We start from the raw sequence: 14,264 nt of genomic DNA on the forward strand, positions 1-14,264 counted from the left end.
ATTATATTGTACGCACTTTAAAGAACAATATGCAAACATGGTGCTGTGTTGTCATGGCAACAGCTGGTTCATGCACCTCAGTTCCTCCTCTTCCTCTTATTCCCATCTTCACCCACACATCAGTCTTTATTTTGTGCTTACTAGCCATGGAACAGTTCTTTTAAGTTTAAATTGCGTTGCCATTTCAGACCATGCCATTCCTCACCTGTCCACTAGTGGGCTAGTGGCCACTAGTGCTCCCTTTTGCTACAACTGTGAACACCTCATCTTGATCACTCATGCACAAGATGCCAATGTGAGCTTTCACAAATATAAGACATGCACATCAACCTCATCAATGAAGCAATTATTGATCACTGAATAAATATCTGATAGATTATCAGTGTGATTCTTTATATATTCTGTTTGGCGACTGGGCGACACTTGACAGACATCCTGCATCATTCTAGAAAGATTTAAACAAGGCATCTCGAAGGTGCTTGGAGATTATGACCAGAACTCTCTAGAATGGAAATTTTTCAGCCGACCCGCCCATGAGAAACCTGTCAGGGGACGAACCCTGCCATTCGCTGCCTTTCCATCCTCGTGAGAGACACGGAGCATTCTGATTGGCTGCGCTGCATCCCGGTGGGGTTAATCCCGGTGGTCATATCGTGTGCACCAGCCGGCACTTTCAGAAAGAAAGGATCGGAATTTTCCAGGCACATAGGCGAAGAACTGACAGCGAGACACATCCGAACTCTCTTCTTTTAAGCGAAATAACTCGCCAGACATCTTTACACTTGTGTAAGCGGGAAAAGGTGAGGCAGTTTCCGGGTTTAGTTTTGGTCCGGGTGTGCGTGTCCTTCATTCATTCGTTTATTCGTGCGTTAACTTCTCTGTTTCTCTTTTTTAAACGGTCAACAATAGCTTAACGCGGTCTGTAAGGTAGTTGTAATGACAATGTTATTCAAGACTAAAGAGATAACTTATCTCTTTCTTTGTCATCATGGCACGTTGGTTCGTGACGTGTTAAGGAAATGAAGACAGTATAGTTTCCACACACAGAGAGAAAGGGGGGGGGCTTGAATGGATGAACTAATTTTGTTTATCTTCTGTTTATTTACAGACTCTACAGCCATGTCTGTGAACATCCATGTCAACAGCCCTAATGTGAGGTATACAGATACACACATTGTGGCTGAGTATTCCTATCAGACCACATCAGTGAACAGAGAAGGGAACAAAGTCACGGTAAGTGATCGGCCTTTATCACATTTTGTCTCATATTTTTGTGTATAGGGTGATAACTCTGCTCTGTATGGGGGAAAAAGGTGACTCCCCGCACCACCCACATGACATTTCGCACTGAGAGGCATGTGCCCCGGCTGGGTGTGATGCTGGTGGGCTGGGGAGGCAACAATGGGACGACAGTGACGGCAGCCGTACTGGCCAACAGGCTGGGACTCACCTGGAGGACCAAGACCGGACTGAAGGTGAGTGGAGTGACACAAACATGCCTGTACATGTACATACAGGGAATCAGCTGCTGGTTTACATCCATTTCATACACAGACTTAGAATGTGCAGTATTTGAGACGGAGAATCCACATAACAATGTCACTTAGTAATCAAGATCTTCACTGTGTGGAATCAGCTACCTGTATCTCAAACAATTTTCAAGTCTGTGCAAGTTCATTTTGGTGCTGTGCTCAAACACTGGCTGCCTGGAAGTAGGGAAAAGCAAAAATCCTGTAAAATGGGAACATTTCGGTAAGGGTTTATGATTGTAGTTTACCAGCTAAAACATGAATGTTGAACCCTCCATAACCAGACTAAACTAGGATGTAAAAACCTGAGGGTGACACTAGGGAGTAGCCTCTTGTCCTATTAAAGTAACCTGTATGGCCCCTGATAGAGTGGTAGAGACTCATTAAAAGCTGATTATACTGACATGTTCAGTAGAGTGTTAAGAGCTTAACCTACTCTGGTCTTGGGGATTTTCCTTTATATGGGCATGAATTGTAACTTCTATGAGCTGGTTCTTGTGCTTTCCATTTTTTCCATGGTCCACAGGATCATACCTTTGTAACAGATCTTAATACCAGCACTTCTTAGAAGGAATGAAATAACAGTATTTTTCCCTCTCTCCTCTCTCTCTCTCTTCCCCATTCTTTAGAAAGCAAATTACTACGGCTCCTTCCTGCAGGCGTCTACAGTTTGTCTGGGATCAGGGCTCGAGGGTGAGGTCAACGTGCCCTTCCGTGACCTCCTACCCATGGTGCACCCTGATGATATTGTCTTTGACGGTACGGACAATTGCAGGCAGCCTGCTCAAGGTTTAACCTCTGAGAAGTGTGTGAGTGTGTGTATATGAGAAGGCAAGTGAGGTAACAGCAGGGAAATCTGACTCCAGTGCAGCTCTAGAGGCCAGACAGCCCACAAGGTGAAGATGGTCAGAGATGTCCACTTTCAGCGTCTTCTAATGCAGTCTACGCTGTTTCTTCTTAAGGGAATACCTCTAATAGGCAACCTATTTATAGAACTACTACAGTCCACTATAAGACTAGAAAGTGATGACTTGCATAGGTCACCCTCTGCCCTTTTTAGTTCATGAAAATGTTTAAGGAATTAAGCACTCTTTTTTTTCCAACTTGACATGTGGTTTGTGTTTTTAGGCTGGGACGTGTCCTCAATGGATCTGGGTCGCGCGATGGAGCGAGCGCAGGTTCTCGATTGGTCATTACAAGAGCAGCTCCGACCGCTCATGAGCCGCATGAAACCCAGACCGTCCATCTACATCCCAGAATTCATTGCTGCAAACCAGGAGAGCCGAGCCGACAACGTCCTGACTGGGACCCTGGCAGAGCAGGTAATGCACGGTCAGCTCGCTGGCAGAGTTATGCTATCTTTACCTGTTTATTCCATTTTAGATCGTGTCGTTTCTGTTGTAATTTGACTCAAAGAAAGAATGAACTTCCAGGTGGAGCAGATCCGAGCTGACATAAGGGACTTCCGTCAGTCGAGCGGTGTGGACAAAGTTATCGTTCTGTGGACAGCGAACACCGAGCGCTTCTGCGACATCGTACCAGGGGTCAACGACTCTGCCAAGAACTTGCTAGCTGCAATCCAGGTGAGAGCAGGAGCCTTTAAGAGAGTTGGTTTAGAAACTACCAGATTCATGAAACACAATCAAAAGGCTCAAATCTTTAAGCTGGTCTCAGGAGAGATCTCGGCCTTAATTGTCCATGAAACTGAACCTAGATTGTGTTGCTTGCCCGTAGTCATGAGTCACCCATTTGACTTTAATTTCCTCTTCCTAATGCAGAGGACCAAATTGTAATCCTCCATCACATTTCATGATTATTAAAGCTCAGAGGATGAAGAGATTAGCTCTCCTAACACTTCACTGTGTATTTGTAAATGAAATATCATAATGAGTCTGAAGCAGTCAGCTATTCCTTTTATATCAGATCAGGGGAAGAAAATTATGATTTGCGCCTCTTGGGTGAGTTTTTATTTTATCTCCTGTCTTCAGGATGGTTGTACTGCTGTCAGCAACGATAATAGTCTATTTCACAGACTTATGATCTTCAGCAAATGGCTCAATTTTAGATAGGCATGAAGTTGACAATAGAGTTGTACTACAGAGATGATGTAAAGAGAGTCTCAAGGGAAATGTAGCCCTGTGAGTCAAGCTTTCTTCCTCTGTGTAAAATTATGATACACTTTGTAACAGACATTATCTCTTATATTTCTCTATATCCATCAGGCTGGAGCCGAGGTTTCCCCCTCCACTCTCTTTGCTGTGGCCAGTATCCTGGAGGGCTGCGCCTACATCAATGGCTCTCCGCAGAACACGTTTGTCCCAGGGGCCGTGGAGCTGGCCACGCAGAGAGGCGTGTTCATCGGAGGAGATGACTTCAAATCCGGTCAGACCAAGATCAAGTCAGTGCTGGTGGACTTTCTGGTCAGCGCGGGGATCAAGGTGAGAGAACAGATGACAAAAGTTGGATTATTGAAGTAATGAACAGATACTAGTCAGACTGAGTCACTCCCCCGAAAGACGATCTTGTGTTTGTTAAGTGCTGCAGAGCACTGATTCCCAATCGGGGCAAATTGTACCTCAGGGAGTACTTCTGCAGCTAGGAGGAGAATACACCCCTCCCACCAACCCAAGTCAGCTGAAACACATTAACACCGCTTGCTGCTGTTGAATGTGCTTGAAAACGACTTAGTAAGCGAACAGAGAAATTGAAACAGATAAAATTGCTGGATACAAAGCCTGTCCCACTCCAAAACCTGACACAAAAGACAAAGCTTGAACAAAAGCAATTCCAGGTTTATAATGTCTTTTAGGAAAAAAACTATGGTAACAATATCCACTTCTGTAAGACAGTGTAACAGTGTTACATAGCATCCTGTTTAAAATACATCAAAAGATTTGAAACATGACAGGTAGTGTCAGTGAAGGGCATATGAGCTCCACAGACAGGGTAGACAAAAGGATCTGGACTGCTGCTACAGAGTGCTTTACATTTCAAAACTAGTAACATGCGTTTCCTTTTCATAGGAATGCAACACCACTGCCAACCACCAGTATCATTTTATTCTACAAACAATTTAAATACACTTCTCTTCCCTTGACAGCCGACCTCTATTGTCAGCTACAATCACCTCGGTAACAACGATGGGAAAAACCTGTCCGCTCCGCAGCAGTTCCGCTCCAAGGAGATCTCCAAGAGCAACGTGGTAGATGACATGGTCCAGTCAAACCCCGTCCTGTACCAGCCTGGAGAGAAACCTGACCACTGTGTGAGTGACTTGGACACAGAAAAAGAATTAATTCTATGTGGAGGATTGCAGAAAACAACTGATCAGACTTATTAAACATCTCTCTGTTTTATTTCAGGTGGTGATTAAGTACGTCCCCTATGTGGGAGACAGCAAGCGTGCTATGGATGAGTACACCTCTGAAATAATGATGGGAGGGATCAATACTATTGCTCTCCACAATACCTGTGAGGTCAGTGGTCACTCTTTGTAAAACATGTATCAGAGACAAGCAAAGACACACCATACCACATTAGAACAGGTTCTAATGTAAGAGTCCAAACTGCTATTCTTCTTTATCTGACTGTAGTTGTGGAGGAGGAGGCTCAGGAGTGCCAGTGTCTGAGCTTACTGTTAATCCTTCTTAACAACTTAACAACAGCTAATTTAAAAATACATCTGCAGGTCATTGACATAGTTATTTCATGTTTCTGTTGCACCTGCTTTAACCCACCACCATTTATTACATCACACAAAGCAACATCTATTCAGTTTACATTGGCACACTTCACGTGTTTAGTAAATAACATGAATTTGGATTCATGTATACATTTGCAATACTTAATTATTACAAATTATGTTTATTGCTGTGAATTGTATATTATTCATTAAAGCCACTGTGTGTTGAATTTGAAAATTTTTGACTGACTTGTAGTTTTAATCATCAGTGCATGCTGCTGAGATGAATAAGCTGTAAAGAACACTTAGTGTGCACCACATATAAAAAATATAAAGATCCTTTAATAACAAAAGATTCTACATATAGTGACATTAAGATAAGGAAAAAGTAAATAGGGTGAAATAATTTTGTGCCTGTACATATAAGATATACTTAAAATATACTGTGAAATTAAACAATTCAACTACTATAATCAGTAGACTGAACCAATAATAAACACTTGAGACAACTTGATGTCACATTATCTGCATCAGTGTAGCTGCACTAAAGCCCATATGTGTAATACTGTAAAAAATAGTTGAACTATGGGGACTCCTAGTGGTAGCCCTACTACACCCTTCCTCTCTCCCTCTATTACACCATTTCACTCTCTATTTCTTTGCAACAGGACTCTCTACTAGCCAGCCCAATCATCCTGGACCTGGTGATCCTGACAGAGCTCTGTCAGCGTGTGACTGTCCGGCCCCAGGGGGAGAAGGACTTTCAGTCCTTCCACAGTGTCTTAGCGCTGCTCTCCTTCCTCTGCAAAGCCCCCCTGGTCCCGTCTGGGACCCCGGTCGTCAACGCCTTCTTTCGTCAGAGGGCTTCTATAGAAAACATCATGAGGTGTGTTTCAGTTTGTTGAAGTTGATGTTTACATTAAACAGAGGAAAGATGCTTTAAAGGACCTTGGCCAGTATGTAGATAATGAATTCCAGTATTTGTATTACAAGAGCGTACTTGCTTGCCTTTTTCAGAGCCTGCCTCGGCCTTCCTCCTCAGAACCACATGCTCCTGGAGCACAAGCTGCAGAAAGACTTCCTGCATCCACATACCACCTACATCAACGGCGAAGAGCCTGCTATGAAAAAAGCTGCACTCACCAATGGGAACCATGTATCTCTAACAAATGGTGTCTGTGCACATATTGATGATGCAGCATGTGCATTGATGATCGCAAATACAACAGTAAAGCCCAAAATAGACCTCAAACTTAATACAGTTCTAAACTTCATACCTTGTGTAAAAAGAACAAAGATCCTCATAGATCCAGGTGTCATCGCAAAAAAACAATTTTTTTTTGTCATCGTCAAGAAAGTGGCGTGTGAAGACAACACCCCTCCGATGATGAAATTTACGTCACGTGGACCTCAGTGGACCCTAGCGAACTTGCAGATGCGGAAAGTATAACACTGGTTTAACACAGGTCTGCGTTAGGATGCTCCATCAGCCTTTGTGTTTAACACTTAAGACTTTGAGTGTTAACATATATAAATCTTTGTATTTCTATGTTTGATCTAATCTTTTATCTTGTGCTGCAAATACTAGCTTTTTATGTTCATTTTTAATTTATTTAGGCTAATAAGACCACTAGCTACTAGCTACAGTGTACTCAGTGCACTGTGGCCAATTTAGTTAAGCTAGAGATAAGATGCAGATTTTTTTTCTGCACGATCAATCAATTGGTTGAAGAGTGCGTACGATTTCAGTTGACTCAAGATTTTCTTTGGTTGACTACAGCCCTAGAGCTTAGCAAGAGACCTGCTGTATTTACTGCATTGATAGAGGTCTGTCTGAAGCCCATAGACTGCAATCACCTATATATAGCATAACACTGTTCAAGGCAGATTATTTTGTTCAAGTTTATTTCACAGTTTTAAGAATCAATCATTAAATTATTGTTTTTCTCTAAATGCAGTGGGTTTTTTTTGTTGTTGTTGTGGTGCTTGTAACTTTATTCAAGTACTTTTTCATCTGCAAATGTAAAGTACAATTGTATTGTTCTTTGAAATTGGTCCACAAGCAAATGTGTATTGATAAACCTACTGTTGCCTTTTTAAAGTCTTTCATATGTTTTTATGTGAAGCTAAATGACAGAAAATATGGATGTAGTTTTAACTATTTTGTTAAAGAGTAACTTGGGCTATTTATATACAATAAATGTTTAAATGTTGTTGTTTGAACTTATGAATATAAATGTGTATCATTTTTAATTCACCTTTCCTCCTACGAGCCATCTGTCAAGTTCAGATATGTGTGAATGGGTAATAGTTATTGTTGCAAAATCAAGGAATTGGCACATACAAAATTATGATGAGTGAATGAGTGACATGAATACATATAATTTCATCTGCCTGTGCTTAGGCAATAATTGACATTTAAGAACTTTCTTTATATTTCTCACCTTCACACTGAGATATTGAACAAAAGCCTGCAGTCTGAGATATTGTGCCTGCAGTAGGATAAAAACTTGAAATGATGCACAGAACTCACACAACAATTTCTAGTGTAATAAAAGTTGTCCAGTTGTATGAAATAAAATAAAATGGTCCGACAAAATTTGAGATAAAAAGCCAAAAAATAATGTGATAGAAAGACACAATTTTAGTTAACATTGTTGTACAAAAATTTTAAGCCAAAATTATGAGATAAAAAGTGGAACATAGTTTAACTTGATCTTTTATTACATTATTTTGACAGTAAGTAAAAGAGCTTCACTTGTTATATCATAATTAAGCAGGCCTAAGTTTTTCTTTTTTTCTTTTCTTTTTTCTCATAATCGCAGTTTTTTAATCGCATAATTTTGGCTTAATAAGTAAAAATTTGGACAGGAGCATTTTTTTTTTTTTTTTTTTACAACACAAACTGCTTCATTTCCTGTTTCCCGACCGATCTTCAATCACTTCCGCTGCCGTTGCTGCGACACGGGACGTCAACAGCAATGGCGGACAAAGAGAAACGCCGGTCCGGGGTTACTCTTACTGGTATGCCCGAGGGCAAAGCCACAAAATCGGACAGCGACAGGGACTTTCTGTCGCAGGCCGGGGTGGGAGAGCTGCTCCGCGGGGCCATCCTGAAGATGGTCGAGGCCAGATCGGACGATCCCATCGGGTTCTTAGCCGACCACTTCTGCAACCTCGCCTCCGTGACAGAGACCGGCACAGCTGGATGCGGTGATGGAGATCAGTTGAACAACGGCCCGCTGAGCGCAGGCGCGCAGGAGCAGCAGCATCTCAACCGGGCGCTGTGGCACCTGCGGCTGGCGCATCACTCCCAGAGGTTTACGGTCGAAACAGTGTGATTATAGTGTGGATCAGTTGTTTTCATGGGGTTACCTAATAGATAAAACTTTTTATCACAGATATTCATATCTGAATCAAATGCTACGATCCAACTCTCATACATTCTCCACTGTGGTAGACAATTAGATGAGTCAGCTAAGCACAATTTTGCTTGGTCTTGTTTCACTGTGTAAACTATAGTTATATGTAGGTTTAATCACTCATTATGTTTTTATGACCAGGTGTGGCTGTGGTGCACTAACTCACAATACCGTACCACCATAATATGTAGCGATATCTTGGTCACAGTGATAATGGTTTACATTACAGACAGTTCTATGATGCACTGTACAGTGTATTAATGTTGAGGCTGTTGGGTTGCCAGGTTGTGGCTGGTGTTTATCCTCCTTCAGCATGATACTTGATTTGTCTTTTTACCTCTGTAACTCAGCAGGAAGACAGTTGCAATGGATTGTTTGACTCATGATTTTCTTTAAAGGAACGGCTGAGCATATGGACCAAAATTGTAACTTATTGGTCTATAAAACATGTTTAAAAAGGTCATTAACCATCTGTAGTTACACCTTTTAAAACCTTCGTAAATAAGGACTTATAAGAACGTGGTACCAAATCTGATCAAATTTTGTATAAATAATGTGTATATTAAAAGGCCAGTTCATCCAAAATAATACATTTTTTTAGTTACATCTTGAGATATCAGGCCATACAGGTAGTACTGATCTTATCTGCAGAGATCGTAGGAAATACGCCCCTGAGATCAGCATATTAATACAGCGTAGGTGAACAGAAGTTTGTTTGTTGATTGATTGAAAAATTATAGTTAGAAAATCCAACAGCAGCATCTTTTTCTCCAGAAACAGTGCTCCCATTACAGTGGATAATCCACCAAGCTCATTGTTTGATAGAAAATTGCAACAAAAAAGCTAGTCCAATGAGGGTATAATATACACTATACTTTGAAATGATTGAAAATGCATCAGGGTATTTTTCTATTTTAGAGACTGTTTTGATGTATTGCCACCTCCTACCTTTGATGACAATGATTTACCCCCCTGCTTTTGTTTTGATTTTATTAAAGCAGTGCTTTGGAATGTAATAACTTTTTCATCTAACTGCAACAGACAAACTAATGATTTTCTTACATTCATCCCATTTTTCATTTTAACCACAGATCTGCCTTCAGCAACAACGTCCGTGTGGCCTACGACCTCCTAAACCTCACTGGGCCCGGTAGAGATCCAGGTGAGGCTCCTGAGGGCCCTGATGGCTCCAGCACTGACAGCCCTACAGGAGGAGGAGGAGGAGGCAGGAGGAGGAGGAGGAGGGGTGAGAGGAGGCCTCTACACACAGACTCTGCAGTGCCTTTGCAGCGAAGGTGGAGTCCCTGCCTCCACCTCAGCCCCGCTCCTCCGACGCCTCCACTGCCAGGACCATCGAGGCCGTCCCTTACGATGTCTTCCGTCATGGCGTGCTCACGTGTGCCGTTTTCTCAGACTACATCCGGCAGGCTCAGAGGCTTTACGCCGAGGTGTGCTGCCCGGACGAAGGGCCTGCCTCGCGGGCCCTGTGCCTGGCTGTGCTGGGGACCCTAAAGGAAGCCCTGGAGACTTCCCAGGGCTGCGATGCAAACTGCTGTGCTAACGCTAACACTAAAGCTAATTCCTGCCTGGAGACCAATGTGAAGGCTATCCGCTACCTGGAGGCCAGTGCCAAGATCTCTCCCTGCAAGCTAGCTCAGGCTATGTCCGGAGCACAAACCCGGGGTCCAGGTGGTAACATGGACGCAAAGGAGTTTGAGAATGCAGCCGCAGAGCTGTTTATCACTCGTGTCAAAGTTGTATCCTAGATTTCTTCTCTATTTTCTCATAATTTATGAATTTACAGGAACCTACAGTATATCATAGAGTAAACAAGTACCCTGTGTATACCTTCTCTAACCTCTAACCCACTGCTGCCTAGATGGCAAATTTCTGCACCTAACACCTAAATACCACACTCACAGCTATTACCTCCTCTCCTAACTGACACTAAACTCAGTAATTCCACTGTTTGGTGGATAACACTCGTGATAAAACATACTGTATGATGTCCGTCCTCAGTCTTATTAATGTCAGTGATGTCTGCTGTGACTAAACAAGCAGCCACTGTGCTGTGTGTGAGGGACACAGAGTTCCTTTGGTAGACTAAATATATTCCTTGAAATCGGTATTTATCCTGACAGTTTCCTTTGTTGTTCAGCCTTCACCACAAAGTGCTCAATTTAGAAAGTAACACTTTGTACTGAGCTACATCCAATGCACTCCAATACAACAACCCTGTTATACAGTAAATCCTCTTTTTTTTAAACTTATAATTTTCATGTTTGTTGAGACTGTCAGAAGGATGTTGAAGTCTGTGTCATTTTAGAGGCTGTAGTTTGTGATGCTGTTGAACTCTATTCTTATTCTGGCACATTTATCATGTTTTTTCTGCTTTTTTTTTTTATAGAAACACGAGCCAATCTCATATGCCCTACTGATGAAACTACTGTAGCAGGAAACATTTAGGGGAATAAACGTGGAATATAAGAGGAAGTTGATGTTCAGTTATTTATTTGAACTTGCTACTGCCATTAAAGAGAATGCAACTCATCACACATTTACAAACACAGAAAAAGAAAAAAGATACATTTACAGGCAGAATATTTCAGAGGCTAATATTGTACTTTTTACTCTCCAAAAATGTAGCAATATAAAGATACTTGTTACATTGTAGAGTAAGATTTTACACACAAAAAAATTCATCTTATAAAAAGTGATAAATTGTTGTAGATTAAACTACCCAGCAGTATAAGAAGTTAAAATTAGCTCCACCAGCTACAAAATTTAAATTCTGCTTACACATTAATGCATCAGTAACAATAATCCTATCATAATAAATAATACGACACTAACAATGGTCTACTTTTACTTTTAAGTATTGTTACTTCTGATACTGTTTTTTGAGATTTGGAATGGAGCACATTTTCTTGTCAGACACTAGATGGCAGCACCTTTCTGGTGGTCAGAGTCAGACATAACCAGGAAGAAAGCGGATGTCCACAAGCTCGCAGTTCATGGAGAAATGACAGTAGATGCAACAGCACCTCATTGGCTGTATAATCTTTCCCCCATAAGTTAATGTCTTGCGCGCTGTCTCCAGGTTGCAGTTGTGAAAATGGAGGAGGAGGAGCAGCTGCGGTCTTTCATGTTCCTGCTGACTTACATGCTGCTGAAGCGCAGGAGGGACATAAACAACGCAAACATCCAGAGACGCAATGAGATCCAAAGACGCATTCGACACCGGCAGTACTTCTTCCAGAGACAGAGGAGGATGCTCATGGTCAGTCCCTCCCTGTCTGTCTCATTTTAGAACTCTAAATAGTGTAAAACAGCTCTGATCACGTACAGTATAGTGGCTTCAGAAAGTATTCAGACTCCCTCACTTTTTCACACTGTTGTAGATTTAATATCAAATTCATAAATGTGCCATTTTCCCTAATTAATCTTTACTCAATAACCCATAATTATAGAGTATAACATGTTTTAGAAAAAACGCAAATGTATTAAAAATCAAAAACTGAAATTGCAGTTGTACTAATTAAAACAACAGAGATAAAGTAAAGCTGGGGTGTCAGCAGCACAAATGGTACTGAAAAGACTTTTTGGTTTCACTATTACAGCACAGTAATACACATATAATTTTACATTTAACCAGCAAGAGCAGGGAAAAAAGTTTCTGCTGGAGTATCTACATTTATGAGTACTATATATATATATATATATAAAACTGTGAATTAAAAATGTATCAAGTAGGATTAGTATTTATAACTCCTGCTGTGGTCACAGAAATTCAAATGAAACATTTTCCCTTTGAAGACAAAAAACATGATAGTCTCATTAGATTCCTTTTGTAAAATCTAAAATTTTATTTTTGATTTTTTTCTTCCTAGATGATGATAGCAGGAAGTATCCGCTCCAACGTCCGCATACGCACACGTCCCTGGACAACCACTCCAAGCACTGATTGGTGGGAGCGGGTGGTGATGATGGAATTCCAGCCTTCTGATTGGCTGGATAAGTTCCGTATGAGCCGGGAGACGTTCTTCTACCTCTGTGACAAGCTGAGGCCCCGTCTGGCTCGCCAGGACACCAGCTTCCGCCTGGCGCTGCCGGTGGAGAAACGCGTAGCCTGTGGCTCTATGGCGCCTGGCTTCAAACATCGAGTACCGCACCATCAGCACTCTGTTCGGCGTGGGGAAGTCCACTGTGTGCAGGTGTGTCAGAGACATGTGTCACGCCATCGTGGCGCTCCTCAGCTCAATCTACCTGCGGCCCCCCAATGAGCAGGAGCTGGAGGACTCAGCCCAGCTCTTCCTGTCCCACTTTGACTTCCCTCACTGTGTCGCTGCCATAGCAACACTCCACACGGCTATCATCACTCCATCAAACAATGCATCTGACTATGCTAACCCTGCTGGCTGGCTCTCAGTACTGTCTCAGGTACAAAATCTACGCTGCTGCAAATATACCCTCACTAGTTGTCCTACATCAGATTGTGAGTTTTTAGCCTCTTTCTGTCTCTCTCCTGTTTCAGGTGGCTGTCAGTGGCCGGGGGCAATTCTGGGATGTATGTGCCAGTTTCCCAGGCGGGACAGACCCAGCTGACATTTTGCAGAACTCATCACTGTGGGCCACAGCTGCAGAGGGTGGACTGTCGCCTACCCCGCTACGTGTCTTCATGGGAAAAGCCACTCAGGTAAAGTCAAAGCCAGCAGCATGACAGCTGCATCAGTGTGGAAGACAGGGGGACAACACACATCTCACAAAATTTAATAATAAAAAGGCAAAACACTGACAAAATTTGGTCTTTCATTCATTTACTTTACATTCTGATATGTTGAATTATACCCTTTGGCCATGAACAGATTACAAATTAATTTAATTTTAATATCTAGATGCATTTCAGGGTATAGTTGACTGAAAACTATCCGTTGTGTCCAGGTACGTGCTGCTGGGTGAGGCCTGCTATCCACTCCAGAGCTGGCTGAATGAAGACTTACCCTGAAGAAAAAGGCAGGAGGGGGAGTCACGCAGCTCTGATGGAGCCACAGCAGCTTTTTAACCAGCGGCTCACCAGAGCGCTCCGCGTGTCCGAGGAGGCACTGCTGAGGCTGAGGGCGCGCTGGCAGTGCCTGAGCAAGAGGAACGACTGCGGGCTGGACGTGGTGCCCACCATGATCCTGGCTTGCTGCATTCTGCACAACATGTGCGAGTCCCACGGCGACGATTTCAAGGCGGAGTGGCAGGTGGAGGTGGCCGAGGCAGAGAGCCCCCAGCCCAGCCACAAGCAGCTCCTCTCAACCAGCATGGACCAAAGTCACGCTGAGGAGGTCCGGCACCTCTTCTGTGAATATTTTGAACAGCAAATTAATGCATAAAGGAATAAAATGATTGAAAACACTTAACTATAGTAAACATTTATACTGTATTATATTTTTTTGTCACACTAATTACACTATGTGTCTTCCAGAGAGAATCTAGAACACTAACTTGTCTTTCCCCATTTTGTTTTTTTAATCACACTATTTTGTCCTCTATCATGTAATAAAACTTTCTCTATTTACTGTGACCATATCCTCATTTACTGTAGTGCATCACTGTTGTAGGTAGGTAAGTAAGTAGGTCAGATAG

General features: G+C 42.3%; 2 protein-coding genes across 2 annotated transcripts; both read left to right on the top strand.

The window, feature by feature from the left end:
* The first annotated feature begins 607 nt into the window (after positions 1 to 607).
* LOC108874920 (inositol-3-phosphate synthase 1-A) lies at positions 608 to 7,434 on the top strand. The gene is made up of 11 exons (XM_018663496.2): positions 608 to 800; positions 1,109 to 1,233; positions 1,314 to 1,475; positions 2,159 to 2,288; positions 2,658 to 2,851; positions 2,963 to 3,112; positions 3,752 to 3,967; positions 4,630 to 4,794; positions 4,892 to 5,005; positions 5,880 to 6,097; positions 6,229 to 7,434. Exons 2-11 carry the CDS (start codon positions 1,120 to 1,122, stop codon positions 6,659 to 6,661), a joined length of 1,896 nt encoding a protein of 631 aa, XP_018519012.1. The 5' UTR covers positions 608 to 800; positions 1,109 to 1,119; the 3' UTR covers positions 6,662 to 7,434.
* Positions 7,435 to 8,129: 695 nt separating this feature from the next.
* tpgs1 (tubulin polyglutamylase complex subunit 1) lies at positions 8,130 to 14,107 on the top strand. The gene is given in 6 exon segments (XM_018663494.2): positions 8,130 to 8,530; positions 9,725 to 9,845; positions 9,847 to 9,987; positions 9,989 to 11,913; positions 12,524 to 13,073; positions 13,168 to 14,107. Coding segments are annotated over 4 exon segments (1,011 nt in total). The 5' UTR covers positions 8,130 to 8,192; the 3' UTR covers positions 10,400 to 11,913; positions 12,524 to 13,073; positions 13,168 to 14,107.
* The last annotated feature ends 157 nt before the right edge of the window (positions 14,108 to 14,264 follow it).

The sequence above is a fragment of the Lates calcarifer genome, linkage group LG19, assembly GCF_001640805.2.
Source record: "Lates calcarifer isolate ASB-BC8 linkage group LG19, TLL_Latcal_v3, whole genome shotgun sequence".
Classification (NCBI taxonomy): domain Eukaryota; kingdom Metazoa; phylum Chordata; class Actinopteri; family Centropomidae; genus Lates; species Lates calcarifer.

Excerpts from the sequence above, each read along its gene's own strand:
- LOC108874920 (XM_018663496.2), top strand. The coding sequence starts at position 1,120 with ATGTCTGTGAACATCCATGTCAACAGCCCTAATGTGAGGTATACAGAT. Across the intron at positions 4,795-4,891 it reads GAGAGAAACCTGACCACTGT|GTGGTGATTAAGTACGTCCC; the intron begins GTGAGTGACTTG and ends GTTTTATTTCAG. Across the intron at positions 6,098-6,228 it reads TCTATAGAAAACATCATGAG|AGCCTGCCTCGGCCTTCCTC; the intron begins GTGTGTTTCAGT and ends TGCCTTTTTCAG.